The 17,656-nt window shown below is 48.9% G+C and overlaps 5 protein-coding genes across 5 annotated transcripts; 4 read left to right on the forward strand and 1 right to left on the reverse strand.

Annotated features, from left to right (window-relative positions):
• Window positions 1-50: 50 nt before the first annotated feature.
• EPUS_00196 (uncharacterized protein) lies at window positions 51-4,472 on the forward strand (the record flags this gene model as incomplete). Its single annotated transcript, XM_007789225.1, has 1 exon — window positions 51-4,472. One exon carries the CDS (start codon window positions 51-53, stop codon window positions 4,470-4,472), a length of 4,422 nt encoding a protein of 1,473 aa, XP_007787415.1.
• Window positions 4,473-5,834: 1,362 nt separating this feature from the next.
• EPUS_00197 (uncharacterized protein) lies at window positions 5,835-6,422 on the forward strand (the record flags this gene model as incomplete). Its single annotated transcript, XM_007789226.1, has 1 exon — window positions 5,835-6,422. The coding sequence occupies one exon, from the start codon at window positions 5,835-5,837 to the stop codon at window positions 6,420-6,422; it is 588 nt and encodes a 195-aa protein (XP_007787416.1).
• A 1,977-nt stretch (window positions 6,423-8,399) lies between these two features.
• EPUS_00198 (uncharacterized protein) lies at window positions 8,400-11,719 on the forward strand (the record flags this gene model as incomplete). The annotated part of the gene is made up of 4 exons (XM_007789227.1): window positions 8,400-9,272; window positions 9,331-9,571; window positions 9,980-10,480; window positions 10,527-11,719. The coding sequence occupies 4 exons, from the start codon at window positions 8,400-8,402 to the stop codon at window positions 11,717-11,719; spliced, it is 2,808 nt and encodes a 935-aa protein (XP_007787417.1).
• An 820-nt stretch (window positions 11,720-12,539) lies between these two features.
• EPUS_00199 (Ornithine aminotransferase) lies at window positions 12,540-14,106 on the reverse strand (the record flags this gene model as incomplete). The annotated part of the gene is made up of 2 exons (XM_007789228.1): window positions 12,540-13,493; window positions 13,552-14,106. 2 exons carry the CDS (start codon window positions 14,104-14,106, stop codon window positions 12,540-12,542), a joined length of 1,509 nt encoding a protein of 502 aa, XP_007787418.1.
• A 504-nt stretch (window positions 14,107-14,610) lies between these two features.
• On the forward strand, window positions 14,611-16,841 carry EPUS_00200 (uncharacterized protein; the record flags this gene model as incomplete). The annotated part of the gene is made up of 2 exons (XM_007789229.1): window positions 14,611-14,883; window positions 14,931-16,841. 2 exons carry the CDS (start codon window positions 14,611-14,613, stop codon window positions 16,839-16,841), a joined length of 2,184 nt encoding a protein of 727 aa, XP_007787419.1.
• Between the last annotated feature and the right edge of the window lie 815 nt (window positions 16,842-17,656).

The raw sequence follows: 17,656 nt of genomic DNA on the forward strand, positions 1-17,656 counted from the left end.
AAAGCTCCCTTTCGTTCTGTAAACATTCGTCAGATATCTTCTTCGTGAGAATGCCAGAGCATTATGACGAGAAGGATCTACAAAGAGCCTTGAGCCAGGACCGAAATGCCGAAGTCGAGCTGAATGACCGCCATGAATCGACAGATGGTGAGTCATTGGCGTATGTTGCTACCGAACGGGATGTGGAGAAGCTGGGGCCAGGATCCGAGGAGAGAAAGGTCTTACGACGATTAACAACGACAACCTCAACGGCAGAGTCCAGTAGCGACGATGCGGACATCAAGGAGGAGGCCGTACCAAAGATGCCGTGGCACCACAGGATAAACCCGCTCAAAAGACGGAAGGCGCCTCCCGTACCTGAGCAAAGAACTGTGTCAAGGGAATATGGAGCTTCATTCCTAAGTCTTATGACTTTCCAATGGATGAATCCTGTCATGACCGTGGGCTATCTGCGGCCTTTGGAACTGGGAGACGTGTGGCTGGTCAATCCCGACAGAAGCTCTGATGCGTTGACACCAAAGCTGGTGGCTTCCTTTAAACGACGGGTCGCTGCAGGCGAACGTTATCCACTTATTTTCGCCATGCATGAGACTTTCAAAGCTGAATTCTGGTTTGGCGGTGTCTGCAACCTTGCATCAAGTATTTTCCAGGTAATGTCACCGTTTGCTACCCGCTATTTGATCCAATTTGCGAATGAAGCATACAACGCCCAGCGCCAGGGAACTCCCGCACCAAATATTGGGAAAGGTGTTGGAATCGTCATCGGCATTACGTTCATGCAGGTATGCCAAAGCTTCGGCACAAATCAATTTATCTACCACGGCATGATGGTGGGTGGTCAAGCTCGAGCCGTTCTCATCAATGCAGTCTTCGACAAAGCGATGAAGATCTCGGGAAGAGCCAAGGCTGGGGGCAGAGCGATTGGAAATGAGCAGACAAGCAACGGCATCGATGTGGAAGTCCTAAAAGTGGAGAAGAAAAATCTGTTTGAGAGAATGGTGTCGAAGCGAGGGGGCAGGCCCAAAAACACACACAATGTAGGTGAAGGAGTAGCAGGAGACGGCACGGGGTGGAGCAATGGCAAGATCGTCAACTTGATGAGCGTCGACACTTATCGTGTTGATCAGGCCTCAGGAATGTTTCACATGATATGGACTTCTCCGGTACTGATCATCATAACTCTCATCGTACTTTGCATCAATATCGGGTACAGCGCGCTCTCCGGCTACGCACTACTCGTGATTGGCATGCCACTTCTTACTAAGTCGATCAAATCTCTCTTCGTTCGGAGGGGAAAAATAAATAAAATTACCGACCAGAGAGTCTCCTTGACGCAGGAAATTCTCTCAGCCGTGAGATTTGTCAAGTTCTTCGGCTGGGAGGGTAGCTTTCTGGAGAGACTCAAAGAATTGCGAAGACGAGAGATCAGAGCCATTCAGGTCTTGCTGGCAATTCGAAATGCCATCAACGCGGTGTCGATGGCGCTACCCACTTTTGCGTCTATGCTAGCTTTCATCACCTACTCATTGACAGATCATACGCTAGATCCAGCGCGAATCTTCTCCTCGTTGGCATTATTCAACTCACTGCGCATGCCTCTGAATCTGCTGCCCTTGGTCATCGGGCAGGTTACGGATGCTTATGCTTCACTGGGACGCATTCAAGAATTCCTGCTTTCAGAAGAGCAGAAAGAAGAGGTTGTCTGGGACGGAAGCATGCTGGCAGCTATTGAGATGCAAAATGCTTCATTTACATGGGAGAGAAATTCAAGCCATGATAAAGAACAAGTGGGCAATTTCCAGACAGAAGAGCAGATCAAAGATGCCAAAAACGCCCACAAGCGAGAAAAGAAGGCGGAGAAAATATCAAAGAAGCACGGCAAAACAAATTCAATCAGTGACGACAGCTCCAGCGAGAACGCTCAGCTCGAACCATTCAAACTCCACGACCTGAATTTCGCCATAGGTAGAGGCGAACTTCTCGCTGTCATTGGGACAGTTGGCTCAGGTAAGAGCTCCCTGCTTGCAGCATTAGCTGGTGACATGCGGAAAACAAGTGGGAAGGTGAAGATGGGTACCAACCGTGCATTTTGTCCTCAATACGCTTGGATCCAGAACTCAACTCTGAAGGAGAACATTCTTTTTGGCAAGCCATACAAGTCAAAATGGTACAACCAAGTTGTTGATGCTTGTGCACTTCGTCCGGATCTGGACATGTTGCCTGCTGGAGACCAGACCGAGATTGGTGAGCGAGGCATCACAGTCTCAGGAGGTCAGAAACAACGATTGAACATTGCCCGTGCCATATACTTCGACGCGGATATCATATTGATGGACGATCCCCTTTCGGCTGTTGACGCCCATGTTGGTCGTCACATCATGGATGAGGCTATTTGTGGTATCATGAAGGACAAGTGTCGTATTCTTGCAACACACCAGTTGCACGTGCTGAATCGATGCGATCGCATTATCTGGATGAACGATGGTTGCATAGAATCCATCGACACCTTCGACAATTTGATGAGTACCAACGAAGCCTTTCAGCAACTGATGGCCACCACTGCTCAGGAAGAAGCCGTTGAGGAGAACGAGAAGCCCGACGACCAAGACGAAGTCGAAGATGAGAAGAAGACCATGAAGAGGACCAAAAAGCGTGCAGCGGGTGTTCTGATGCAACAAGAAGAGCGCGCTGTTAGATCAATCAGCTGGGGAGTATATGGTGCCTATATCAAAGCTTCTGGTTCCATTCTTACAGGACCTCTGATTCTCATCTTCCTTGTGCTTGCAAATTGCGCCAATATTGCTACGAGTTTGTGGCTCAGCTACTGGACGAGCAACCGCTTCAGTTTGCCATCAGGTGCCTACATTGGAATCTATGCCGGTCTTGGTGTGCTTCAAGCACTTCTCATGTACGCCTTTGCCACAATGCTGTCAAATGGAGGCACCAATGCAAGCAAAGTCATGTTGCAGCGCGCCATGACCCGTGTTCTTCGGGCACCTATGTCGTTCTTCGACACCACACCTCTCGGCCGCATCACCAATCGCTTTTCCAAAGACATTGATTCAATGGACAACAGCCTGACAGACGCCATACGAATGTACCTCCTAACACTGACCATGATTATATCTGTGTTCGCCTTGATCATTGCATTTTTTCCATTTTTTGGGATTGCATTGGGGCCACTACTGCTCATATTTCTATTTGCAGCTAGCTATTATCGAGCATCAGCACGAGAGATGAAGCGACATGAATCTGTTTTGCGATCATCTGTTTTTGCACGGTTTAGCGAAGCGATTTCAGGCACTGCATCTATCAGAGCATATGGGATGCAGGATTATTTCGCGGGGCGTATTCGAGATAGCATTGATACGATGGATTCAGCATACTTTCTTACCTTTGCCAATCAGCGTTGGCTTGCGGTACGGTTGGACGGTATTGGTAATCTCCTTGTTTTCACAACGGGCATCTTGGTTGTTACCTCACGATTTAATGTCTCTCCCAGCATTGCAGGGCTGGTTTTGTCGTATATCTTGGCGATCGTACAAATCATTCAATTCACGGTGAGACAGCTGGCAGAGGTGGAAAACAACATGAACGCAACGGAGCGGTTGCATTACTACGGGACGCAGTTGGATGAAGAAGCCCCTGCATACTTGAAGAAGGTGCCAGATTCATGGCCACAGTCAGGCGAAATTGTCTTTGAGAATGTTCAGATGAGGTATCGAGCTGGCCTACCATTAGTTCTGCAAGGACTTGACTTCAAAGTCAATGGTGGAGAACGAATTGGGATCGTGGGCCGGACCGGGGCAGGAAAATCGAGTATCATGTCAGCTTTGTTCCGGCTCACCGAGCTTTCCGGCGGCTCTATCAAGATTGACGACATTGACATTGCTACTGTGGGTCTTCAAGATCTCCGATCACGGCTTGCAATTATACCGCAAGATCCAACACTATTCCGCGGCACAATCCGATCCAATCTCGATCCATTCAACGAGCATAGCGATTTGGAACTTTGGGCAGCTCTACGAAAGGCAAATTTGATTGGTGACGAACAGGAAGCGTCTCAAGGGCTCGACGCAAATGGGAAGAACACTGGTCGTATCCATCTCGATAGTACCGTGGAGGAAGAAGGTCTAAACTTTTCTCTTGGTCAGCGTCAACTTATGGCGTTAGCCCGAGCACTGGTTCGGGACAGCCGAATCATCGTGTGCGACGAAGCAACCTCATCCGTGGACTTTGAGACGGATCAAAAGATCCAGAAGACGATGGCATCTGGATTCAAAGGCAAGACGCTACTGTGCATCGCTCATCGGTTAAAGACGATCATTCAGTATGACCGCATTTGTGTGATGGATGCAGGGAAAATAGCCGAGCTGGACGAGCCGATCAAATTGTATGAGAGAGGTGGCATTTTTAGAAGCATGTGTGATCGCAGTGGTATCAGAAGGGATGATTTTTTTGCCGAAGAATAGACGGCTGTGTTTGAGGATCACCTGTGGCGTATATTGAATAGACCGCATGAACTTGAATATGTCATGGTATCAATGGCTAGATACATCTACGTAGTATGAGGAAAGGTCAAATAGTACAACTTGAGAAGCCACTTGTGCGCCACGACTTTTCTGAACAGTTGACTACGTAGTACGGAATACTCCGTATTACTATTAACTTACTACGTATGCAAACCAGACCCGCTTTGGGCTTCGCCTTTACTCGGTCATTATTTTAATTTATCAATCATTTCAGCTAATTAAGTAGCTCACTAGCCAAGGTTGGAGTAGCCCGGTCTTTGCCACTAGCGTCGCCGATGCCCAATGAAACAAGGTTCACACCTCGACGACTAACCTCATCGAGCTCTTAGTGGTCGGAACTACCACCAATAGTATTCTCCCTCACTGCATGGCCTTTCACACTTTCACCTTCTTGTAAGGTTGTGATAGCTAAAAGATGTCACAAGCTGCAGGAACATTGCACTTTGTGGCCTAGACCTCACATGGCAGACCAATGCAAGGATCGCCCAGAGATTCAGTAAGTAACTTGCATATCCCTCCCCTCACCTATGTCGTGGTCTCTGCTCATAAGCCGATTGTTTCGAAGCTTGAATGCTTCTTTGGTTGAATTTGATGACTTCAATTTCCTCAAAGTTGGCAAAATTCATGCTTTGGGCCATCCCTCTTGCCTGATTCGAAGCTTGGCTACGCCTCAACCTTGAACCGCCCCAAAAGAAGCCTTGGTGGACCCTGGAGTTGCTCCAGCTTTTTCAGCAATCCCAATCAAACCCAGATTCGAATTCATACTACGTACAACGTACTAAAATTTCCTCGCTTATCGAACTCAGTTGTCTTACTTCCAACCTCACCAGAATTTTGAACAACTCGGTGTCGTTCGACACCAAAATCTCGGTTCCGATTACGAGGACGAGAGTGTCGCATGTTTGCCAGACTGCGGCTCGTTTGTCCTTGATCTTCTCGAGCAATTGAGACCGTACCTGCCCTCAACTTATTGTTCTACTGCTCCTACTTCAATAATCGACGCACATTTACCTCGAAGCGAAAATCTTGCGTGCTCACCTAATTCAGGTTGTCTGTGATTATCCTACACCATCATACGGATTCTCTCGTTCAGATATCCTCGTCAATGATCACGACAAGCCTTATCATTTGCTCATGATTTCGCTCGAGACCTACATTTCCTCACGCCCTCGTTGAACAGCCCTACCTTAGTTGGACCGTCCGGGCCAGCTTCGAATCGCCTTCTCTTTCTTCGATTCCAACATTGACGACTTTGCCCAAAGCCATCCATCTGACCAGCCATCACACTCTCCTATTACCAAGATGCCATCGTTCGACGAGAAACCACTTACTACCTCCGTACATCCTCCAGCCGATTCGACTACTTCCTCATCAGATAACCTTCCTCGGGTACATCTGTCGCCTGCCCACAACTATTTCGCCAGCAAAGAGGGGAGCCTGTGCCCTCCGAACGGCGAATTCGATCCGTGTCAGACATCAAACCCTTGCTCTCCTTTCTACAACCACGACACACCTCGAGGCTCAATGGACAACTTCAAGTCGAAGACCTCTCTTCATGTCTCTGTCCGAGATTTAGAAGCCCAAAACGGCCTTACACCTTCTCAAACGAATGACCCTCGACCAAGTCCTGCTGACGGAGGCGCCCTGAAGCCATGGACAACAAACGCGGGCATATTCGGTCGAGAAAAGTCACGATGTCTGACAAAACCGAAGCAACGGGGGTGTCATTGCATGTCAAATCTGCCGAAGAGGCAGAAGTTTCTGATAAAACTGCTGATTGCGCTTGTCATCGTTGGTGCGATGGTTGGCATTGGCGTTGGTATTAGCTTGAGGGTTGGCGGCGGAGTGTACAAGGATGAGAACAGCACAGCAAAGATTGGTAATGTTTGATGTCAGCATACTACTAACCATGTTCACCGACACAAGGCCAGCTGGCGCAGTCTCGGAAATTTCGCTTCCAGTCGGCATCTGTTGTCGACCTCTTTCTGCTGTATGCTTATAATTGCTTGGTGTTGCTGGCGCACGGGGAGGCGTGGAGTCATGCATTTCTTAGGCACACGAATGCATTTCTGCGGCCGAATGGCACAGCGGCTGCCAAATCATGCTTAGCAGGGCGCATACACCTTGAACATATGAGTATGTCAGAGAGTTTCGCCCACCTTTGTGCTGGTTGAGCCAGGAGATAGAGACAAGCTATGTTCTTTCATGTGCATACTTGAGCTTTACCAGAATACCTATTTAGCTTGCAAGCTTTACCTTGGGTGAGGGTACTTGTTGGTGTTATACAACCCATTCTACGGATCTCTCTTAATCGTTCTGTATCCAAGTCATTTTCATGCCCTTTACAGCCAATTTTTTGCACCACATGCGTACGCAATCCTCATCTTGCTGGTCTTTGCGCTCTAGAAATATATTGAATTCCAATTCGGGAAAAAGCTCCCCTTTTCACCCCTTTCCCTGCCTGTCGGGCTTCTTAGCCTCTGATGCTCTATTCTCTACTGCCTCCTTGCAACGTGAGGGAGCCGTGGCCCTTGTCAAGAACTCGTGTCGCTCTTGGCATGAGCTCTTCTGACAGATTAGCTTGTATGTGATAGCAATAGTAAGTCATCTTGTTGCTTGTCTTTCTCATGGGTTTTTTTGTCATGTCCATTGTTCACATGGGCCTCAAGCCTCTCGCATGTGATCGGTGTCCATACCTACCTCTCTCCCATCTATTATGGCATGAGCTTAGCGGCAAGCTCAGACAGCGGCGCTGGGAAGTTCTAGCTTGCTGGCGGCCTTCTTTGGCTTATTACAGCATAGCAAATAGCTAGGTAGCAGCATTGGTATATTTGCGCAGAGAGACGAGAATGCAGGACAAGGAACGGATGTCACTGCAACCCCGAATCTTGAAGGCTGTTGCTCGAGACTTGAGTAAGGACTCTTCACGGGTCTGTTCAGGGGCATGAGCCCAAGATAGGCGATGCACCGCACCTCACCGCAACAGTGGCAAGGAGAACATGCTCTTAGTGGGAATTTTGGAAGCGTCATTAGGTTATTTACTCCGGTACCAGACAGAAGGATTCATAGTTCAGGAATAGCATGTTTGCAGGAAAACGGGCTACAACGAGACAGTTAAGCCTAACGAGAGCAATTGAGCGATATTGTTGTGGCCAATAACCATGGACGGTTGGCTAAGAGCTTCTAGACATCCACGTGGCGCTGCATTAGAACTAGTTAGTTGCCACTGGAGCCGAGCTATGAATACTTCTGCCTTGTATCGTAGTACAGGATGTATATGCCCTGGCCTATGATAGAATGTAAGTGAAAAGCTGAGATACGCTGATGCAGGGACCATACAGTAAGCTAGGGTAAATATATCACAATATACAGAACTAAAGTAGGACTTTTCCTACTCTGGAAACCCACACAATTTTCGGCGGCACGCATACATCGTTCCTGCACGCGGAGACCTTGGAGCAACAGGGCTGCCCAAATTAACTTCTCAGCTTCGACTCTCATCACCTATGCTCATACATCCCTTATGTGTTGACCCAGGTGTTGGCGCATGTGTCCATGTGCACTTACCAGGTTGTGATCTCGCAGCCGCTTGCCTATTGATGCTTCAGGTGATTACAGCCATGGCTTCGAAATTACTTGAAAGCCCGTCTGGCCATTTCTTTCCAGTTTCTGTGTCTCCTCAAGGACAATCTCTTCTTTACTTGACAGCAGCTGCAAAGACTCGAAGGCTCGAAGTCAAAAGTATTATTGTTACCAGCGCACACTTCCTTCGGTTTTGCTGTCCTCCTTAATCCACCAGTGTCCTCGGCTGGTCTACTTTTGGCTGAGAAGGATCCGAGGTCGGGCGTCCGCCAAAAGCCTTGAACAATGGCCGAAGCTCTTTTGCAGCATCACGATGCTACCCTGACTCAGGTGCAGGTCCAGACAAAGGGTTTCACGCAGCTCTCTGGGCCCATCGACAATGGCGACATCGTTGCCGATGTAGTCTTTGTTCACGGTCTAGGAGGCCATCCAAAAGACACGTGGACGTATGGGTCAGAGGAACGGAGGATTTCCAACCAAAAACTAGACAAAGACGAACCAACGAGGTCGAGAAGCTTCAGAAAACTTTTGTGGAGCAAGTGTACCAAGGACAAGGAAGATATCGCCAAACATCCAGAAAGCTTAGTTTCAACTTGCTTCTGGCCGATGGACCTCCTATCTCGCGACTTCAAAAATGTACGCGTTGTTACCTATGGCTACGACTCTCATGTGAGCCATTTCTGCAAGGATGCGGTAAACCAAGTGACCATATCACAACACGGTCGAACACTGCTTGAAAGGCTCATAGACGAGCGGCAAGACTGTATCGAACGTCCACTTATCTTCGTCGCGCATAGTCTTGGTGGGCTTCTTGTTAAGGACGCCATCATCGAGGCTCGAAAACATAGTCCTCAGACAGTTGCACGAATGGTGTTTCAACGTTGTCATGCAATCATGTTCTTTGGCACGCCACACCTTGGGTCCGGGCTTGCAGACTGGGGCGTGCTGCTGAGTAATATTGTTGAAGCGCTGGGAATTGGGTTTAGCACCTACAAAGGGGTCTTGCGGCAACTAGCTCCAGATAGCGAGAAGCTGGAGTCTTTGACGCGGGAATTCAATGAGATCCTGAACGCCCCAATCCCAAAGGATCAGAGAATCAAAATATACAGTTTCCAAGAGGGCAAGGGAATCAGTGCTAGCAAACTGCGTGATGGAAAGGTATGGCATCTCCACTCGCTTCACGTGATCTTTGACCAATATACTGATAATAAGACAGGTTGTACCAGATCACTCCTCGTGGTTCAATCGTAGGGATCTTGAGAGAAACATCTCTATTTCGGAAAACCACAAGAATATGTGCAAGTTCAAGGGTGCTAACGATCCAGGCTATAAAGCCTTCAGCGGCGGTTTGCGAATGTACCTGTCTGAGATACTTCATTCGAAGGAAACCCAAACCACGAGGCCAAGCGTGGAGCAAGATGAAGCCCAACCCCTACAAATGCAATGTGGACCAGCAGGTTTGTAAACACCTTTCTGTATGTGTGATCTCGAACGAAATGCAGTTGAGCATTATTGATCGTTGGTTTTACTAGCACACGCGCTTGATGAAATAAGGCGTCCAACATGTGAATTGTTCACAATATCACAAATATGCCTGAACACCTGGGCAGACTTTGTCTCTTCACAGTCCGGACCAGACCACTTGGCATCATGGTTTTGGAAAAGCCCCGAATATCAGAGCTGGCGCACTAGTGAAAACAGTCAATTTCTTTGGTGCACTGGCAAGCCTTCGGTTGGCAAAAGCTCGATAGCTGCGACTTTGGTATCTGAACTGTCCAGGGAACGGATACACTCAGAACATGTTGCTCACTTCTTTTTCCAACTACCCCAGGAAGGGAGTGGCTTATCCTCTATACCTGCTTTAGCCGCCTGTTCGATTATTGCGCAATTACTTCACACGCGGTATGCTCAAAGCGCAATTCACGATGACGCGGTCTGGTTGAGCCACAAGGAGCGCGTAGTGCTCCTCAAAGCATTCAAGTCCACGATAAACATCTACTCTCTCCTGGCTCAGGATCGAGCAGCCCAGTCAGTCCCAAACATCGGCGAAAGGGCCCGTATAGCAATGTCGCTTTCGCAAGCCACTTCTGCCTTGCGCTCGATCTCTGAAGACGATTTGTTCAAGATATTAGCATCATTGATTCATGCCTATACGGATGAGGAGATACACATTGTTATTGACGGCGCAGATATTTTGCTACCAGACGACCAGTCACGACTTTTGAAGAATTTTCGAAATCTATGGAAGTGCGCCCACAAGGACCCCAGCCTCAAGTTGAGGATATTAATCATGAGTCGCCCTCTCAGGAGAATTCAAGAGATACTCGATGGCCTTCCATACCTGGATTATGAAAAGGAGCAGAAAGGTAATGAATCTTTTATTCGCTTGGATATGCTCTGACCCTTTTGCAGAATGTCTGAGGTCTTTGAAGTTTGGATCTTCTAACACGAGAAGAAGCCGGATGATTGATTCCGCAGAGAATACCGGTAACTGGGTCTTAAGACATCCCCAATACATTGATTGGAAGTCAGAAACAAACTCGACTATGCTGTGGATACAAGGCAAGCCACGAAGTGGAAAATCTGCCTTGATGCAACGCTTGCTGCAAGAACTCACGAAAGAGCGGAGCTTTGAAGATGTGGAACGGCCGGCTTCCACAAGAGGTTCAAGTAGCCATATGATCGACTTGGCCTCAGGCTCAAGACAGACAATAAAGAAATCATCCGTCGTCAAGGATCAATCAGTGATTGCAAGCTTTTTCTATAGCACACGGGAGGGTGAGATAGAAACAAGTCGTCGGCACATGCTGCAGACTCTTCTATACGAGGTCTTGGCCCAGGAAAGCCAATTGTACCCTTGGTTTCAAGAGACCTATCGAAAGCTTCGGAATGGATCAGAGAACCACGTTACCTGGTCCTATGAGGATCTCAAAGATGTTTTCATAAATCTGGCCACTTCGTGTGATCAACATTTTCGGATATATCTTCTCGTTGATGCGCTTGATGCATCCGATGAAGGCCAACTGGCGGATGTTTTGTCGCTGTTTCACGACGATCGTGGGGCTTCAGCTTGTACCATCAAGATTGCCTTCACCAGTCGGCCGAGCTACTTGATCGCCAAAGCGCTGACTGGCACGTTTAAACTCGTCCTCGAGTACGAGAACAAACAGGATATAGCGAAGATGGTCGACGCCGAACTGCGCTTCTTTAGCAAACCATACAATGGTATTTTTGAGTGGTGCACGAACTATCTCACGGATCATGCTCAAGGGGTCTTTTCCTGGATATTTATCGTTATCCGAAATCTAAAGGGTTGGGATACAGGTCAATGCACCAAGGCAGAACTTATGAAACTGGTTCAAGACTTTCCCCTTGAGCGGATCGACTACTATAAACAAATCATTGAGCAACTGGCGAAACACGACGCGACGATGAAGATCGAGGCCAGAAAGATACTCGATTGGGTCACCTACGCTGAACGGCCACTGACTGCAGGCGAAATCTGGGATACCATTGCGAGCATGACTTGGCTCCCAGATCTCTGGATCAAGCTAGGCCGAGGTGATAAGGTTGCCCGATTGTTCAAACAGAGGAGACTGCTCTAGCAGCATGTGTTCTGCTGAAGACCGCAGTCTGACCACTGGTCCCAGAGGAACTCCGCAGAAGAGCGAACTCCGTCAGCTCGAGCTCTCCTGGCGGTCCGGCTAAGATCAGCATGAGTTTACGGTACATTGCGAAGGTGTTGCAAATTCTTTGGCGTCATATAGAGAATTGCTGGCGCAGCAACTGCCCTGATCGTTCATACAAGCAAAATGTATTACTATTTAGTAGCCGTGGGCTAAAAGGGCTTCTCGGTCTAAGCCGATCTCTTGAGTTTTAGGGTCTCTCTGTAGTAGATTAAGCTTTGTCTTATTTTGTATGTAGAATATCAAACTTTTTTCGAACAGTCTTATATCTCTTAAATCTATATCATAAGAATCAGGCGAAGGCTGATTCTTACACACTTTAAGACACAGTCCACCTGATCTCAACATGTTAAAATAGTTCTCAAACGCCTACATGTTCAGCATGGTCCAGACGGGAAGTTTTTTCACCGAGGAATCGCGTCTTATTCGCTGACGGGAGTGGGAATCCTGTTCTCGATGTGATAACAAGGTTAAGAGATCTCATCATCCAAGATAGAGTCTCTACCTGGTCACTACTACTTCACCAGTTTCTCCTTCAATCCTGCCCGCATTGGTCAGCTATCTTTGAAGCCCATACGACTATCTTGTTCGTCTGTTGTGAATCAACAAAAAACCCTTCCGGCTTTTCCCCTCACAATTACAGATATTGGATTCATAACCCCATGCCACGAATGGATGCATACGCAATACGGCTCGACCTTGACCCATAACATATGTTTGTGTCCTGCTCAGCGGGCCCCTAATTGTCCACTTGAATGCGCACGTTCTTCTCTTCCGGTGGGATGATTTTATCTTCCTTCTCGCCTTTGAGCGTTGGGAGTTCCTCAATGGACTCCTTCATAATGTTAAGGGCTTGCTTGATCTCCTCTTCCGTGATCACCAACGGTGGTGCCAATCGGATGATGTTCGTATGAGTTGGTTTGGCCTTCGCTCCGTCAGCAACTTGTTCTTCAGAGTCCCTCAAATGAGCAATTTTCAGGGCTCGACCAACCAAAAGACCCTTTTGCTTCATCAACATGCACAGATCCCATGCACTGTGACCTCCTGTTTGTGTTTCGTCAATGACAATCGCGTTGAGCAGTCCTTTGCCACGGATGGTCTTGATCATCGGACTTTTCAACGATTTCAATCCATCTCTGAATTTCTGTCCTAGTGTTTGTGCGCGTTCAACCATGTTCTCGTCTCGTACAATTTCGAGTGCTCGGATGGCAACGGCGCAGCCGAGTGGATTACCTCCATATGTCGAGCCGTGCGTCCCGGGCTCAACGGTGAGCATGACATCGTTACGGCCGAGAACACAGGATACAGGATACATCCCTCCAGAGATTGCTTTGCCCAGCAGTACCATGTCCGGCTTGATGCCTGCCCATTCGTGGCAGAGTAGCTTCCCCGTTCGTGCAATACCGGTCTGAATCTCGTCACATATCATGAGGACGTTGTGTTCATCGCACAACTTCCTGATCTCTGCTAAATAGTTGTCATCCGGAACCACAATACCGGCTTCCCCCTGGATGGGCTCCACGAGAAACCCAGCAATGTTATGGCCGTGTGCTTTGAAGGCTGTCCGAACTGCCTCTACATCGTTGAAAGGGATTGGCTGCTTGGTAACGGGACAATAACATCCTATGTTTGGTACGAAAGGGCCATAGTTATCCCGTGATTCCGAATCTGTTGACATGGTAATGGCGGCGAACTACAATTTCGAGATGTGTAAGTCATCAATGCGGTGAAGCATCGTAGACACAACATACCGTCCGACCGTGAAAGTTGTCTGCCACGCCCAAGACAACAGCCTCGTTTTCTGGGATACCCTTGACCTTGTAGCCCCATTTTCTTGATATCTTGATTGCTGTCTCCACTGCTTCTGCGCCAGTGTTCATGGGTAGGACCCTGTCGAACCCAAAGAATTTGGTAACAAATTCAGCAAATCGCGGGAACACATCATTGTAGAAAGCTCTCGAGCTCAGTGTCAGTGTGGATGCTTGCTCTGTCAATGCCTTTACGAGCTCGGGATGGCAATGCCCTTGATTGACAGCTGAGTAGGCGGACAGAAAGTCGAGGTACTGACGACCCTCTGGATCCCAGACTGTGGTGCCTGAAGCACGAGCGAACACTATTGGCAGAGGGTGGTAGTTGTGGGCGGCATAAGTGTGTTCGACATGGATAGCTTCGTCTGAAGAGGAGGCATGGTATTTCGACGGTTCTGTTTTGCTGGTAGGGTGGAATGAAGGTGCTGTCGCTTTGAGAGTAGAGCCGTTGGTGTGGCCATTGAAATTGGTGTCCTCTGAGACAGCTATTGGGGCCATTATGTGCAGTGTTTTCAATTTATGGGATCGAAGGATGGTTTCTTCTGGAGGCGGGAGGACTTTGGTCTGGATTCCAAAGCCTTCAAATATCACCAGGTGAGTCAGAATATGACCACATGACTATGAAAATTCCGAATCCGACGAGCAGACTGATTATTGTACGTGTTCTCCTAAGCGCAGGTGCAGGAGATGAATATCCCTATAAGAAGGTTGACGCGCAGAAGCCCTGCTTAGTGTGGGATGCGTTGGAGAAATCAACAGAGGGGGCGAGGCGGGGGTTCCACAAAGGTTCCAGGGGGTTTGCTCCGACGCCAACCGAGAAAGTGGCTGTTTAGACAAAGCGGGTTAGTTAAGACTCCGGCGAAACTTCCAAGCTCTCAGCCACGCAGACCCAATACTCGAGTACGGTAAACCGGTAATGCCTAGATAGAGCAAGAGGATACTACTAAGTATCAACCTGATGCTCGTCAGCTTCGCCCCCTTTCACCATGATGGACGCTGATCATGTCGACGTCCTCATCAGATCTGTCAGCGGCTTCTGCCAACGCCCATGGCAAGCTTAAATCTTCCCAAGGGCGCCAGTCGAGACAGCGCGAAGCTCACGGCAATGTGGCCCATTCTACTTCACAACAGGACATCCTGCTTTTTCTTATCGCTTTTCGCATACTCAACGCCCTGACCATCAGGACCTTCTTCCAGCCAGATGAATACTTCCAATCTCTAGAGCCGGCATGGCAGATGGCGTTTGGAGAAAACTGTGGAGCCTGGATAACTTGGGTACGCTCCACAGATGCTTGAGATGCAACCAGCTAACCATCTCTCAGGAATGGAAGAATGCCCTTCGATCAGCCATACACCCTGCCATCTTTGCAACGATCTACTACCTGACCAATCTTGGTGTTGACATCATCCGATTGAGCGCAGCAACACGCGCGGAACTCTTGCTAGCCGCACCAAAGATCTTGCAAGCATTCTTCGCAGCACTGGGCGATTATTACACCTGGCAGTTGGCACAAAGGGTATTTGGTCACCATAGTCGTCAGGCATGGGCAACACTTGCTTTGACAGTCCTTAGCCCTTGGCAATGGTTCTGCTCGACGCGAACCTTGTCCAATTGCTTGGAGACGACCTTGACGGTTGCGGCGCTATACAATTGGCCTTGGCAGTGGTCACTGGGTGATAGAGGTCATGCTAGATACGACGACAGGGGTTTGAGAAAGCGTGAGGGTATTGGTCACGACGACGTGGATGAGACCACAAGGTTGCGCCGCTGCCTTCTCCTTGCAGCTCTTGCGACCATCCTACGCCCGACGAACCTTCTGATATGGATTTCTGTTGCTGCCATGACATGCCTGAATATGTCAAGCGTATGGTGGTGTGGTGGGTTTGCTACAACTCCCTGGAAAGGATCGGACATGTCAACATCGTCTAGATCTATCTCATTCCTCCGTGCCACTACACGAGAACGGCGCACACTTCTTTGGGAATCTTTCCTCTGTGGCTCTACGATTCTAATACTGTCAGTATTCGTGGATCGCTTTTACTATCGGTTCTGGACCTTTCCACCATTGAAATTCTTATATTTCAATCTTGTCCAATCTTTATCCGTCTTTTACGGTAAAAACGACTGGCATTACTACCTTTCACAGGGGTTTCCACTTCTGCTGACAGCCGCCCTTCCTTTTACGCTGGTTGGGTTGTACAAAGGCTTGCTCAGCACGGATTCAAGAATAACAACATTAACGCGCACAATCCTTTCCCAGCTCGCCACGATTTCGTGCATCGTCCCTACCGCACTCTCATTACTCTCTCACAAAGAAGTTCGCTTTATCTATCCATTGCTACCACTTCTCCACATCTTGGCTGCAGGCCCATTAATACAATTTTTTGCCCCCTCCTTTATCCATGCTCCACGATCCCGCCATATTCCATCCACCGCCCTTCTTAAACGCCTCCTCTTATGTTTTCTCATCCTTCTGAACGCCACCATTGCCATCTACACCACCAACATTCACGGCCGCGGCGTCATAGACGTACTCTCCTACCTCCGCCACCAACATGAAACCTTCTACCTATCTTCCCAAACCCACAACCCCAACCGCGATCCAAATTCAAATACTATTGCAAATAAAAACCTCACAGCCGCATTTCTAATGCCATGCCACTCCACCCCCTGGCGCAGCCATCTAATCCACCCGGCCATCTCGGCCTGGGCCTTGACGTGCGAGCCACCACTACATCTCTCAGCCGGAGAGAAGGCGAGTTACATGGACGAAGCAGACGCTTTCTACTCGGATCCGCTACTCTGGATTAGAAGGAACATGAGCCGCCAGCCTCCTTCGCCCCGCTCTGGAATCTTCATGGCAAGAGACAAGCAGAACCTGCATCGCCGACTGGCGGAACGCAACAGTGAAGGAAAGCGAGCGTGGCCCGACTACCTCATCTTCTTCTCCGCGGCAGAGCAGGTCATGGATACGGCATTGCAAGGGAGTGGATACTCCGAATGCTGGCGTGGATTCAACAGTCATTGGCACGATGACCTTCGCAGGCGCGGGGATGTAGTGGTCTGGTGTTTATTCCCCGAGAGAAGGATCAAGATGGATCACAAGGATGGGATGGTAGGGTTGATCAACAGTGTCAAGAGACTACTCGGCTACGCACAGGGGAAACAGGGCAACCGCGCCAGATTCGCTGCGTTGGCGACGAGAGATGCACAGCAGGGACGGTACGAGTAGTGGCCTCCTCACTGGGGTTAAGGGGCCGTGGGCAGTTGAGGAGGGTGTAGATAGACCCGAGGCCAAGCGCAAAGGCAAAGACAAAGACTCCATGTTTACCAGGATGAGGGGATGGTGGGATGCAGGCTGGCAGTCGGTTGGGTCGAAGAGATCCGCAGCAAGGGAAAGAAAGAGTGCGCGGTCGTGAATGATTCCGCCTCACGCACATGTATAAAGAACCGGTTCCGCCCGTCCGAAAGCGCACGTTTACATCCCCACTCAGCTCTCGTCGCTGTCGCTTCGAGGAAAGAAAGCGATACCTAGATTCCATCACAGCCCCAGTCCCGCAAACCCATCAGACCATTAGACAGCCGCGGAACACCTAATGCATTCATACCCAAGCAAAGACTGATACCTGCATGTCAGGTCAGGTCAGGTCAGGTCAGGTCAGGTCAGATCAGATCAGATCCACATCGCTTGACCTGCCTGACTCTATCTTGTTACCTAACCAACTATACCCCAACCCAAAATCCACAAAGCAAAGCCCAGCACAGCACAGCACAGCGCATACAGACACATATTTCACTTGTCCAAGAGGCTTCACGTGGGCTGACAGGGCGGTTACACCGCATATATATGACTGACACTTTGAAAAATCTCCAGCTGCCCCACCTCTCTCCAGTCTGTGTGACATTTGCGCGCGCGCCATTCTCTTCAGGAAAACATGTTCATTACCAAAAGAAAAAACCGACCACCCAGTCACTCCTTTATATGCGCGCTGAAACTAGTAGTAGTAGTAATAGTAGTAGTAGCAGTAGTAGTAGTCATGCCATCTC

Source organism: Endocarpon pusillum, assembly GCF_000464535.1.
Source record: "Endocarpon pusillum Z07020 unplaced genomic scaffold C734253, whole genome shotgun sequence".
Lineage (NCBI taxonomy): Eukaryota > Fungi > Ascomycota > Eurotiomycetes > Verrucariales > Verrucariaceae > Endocarpon > Endocarpon pusillum.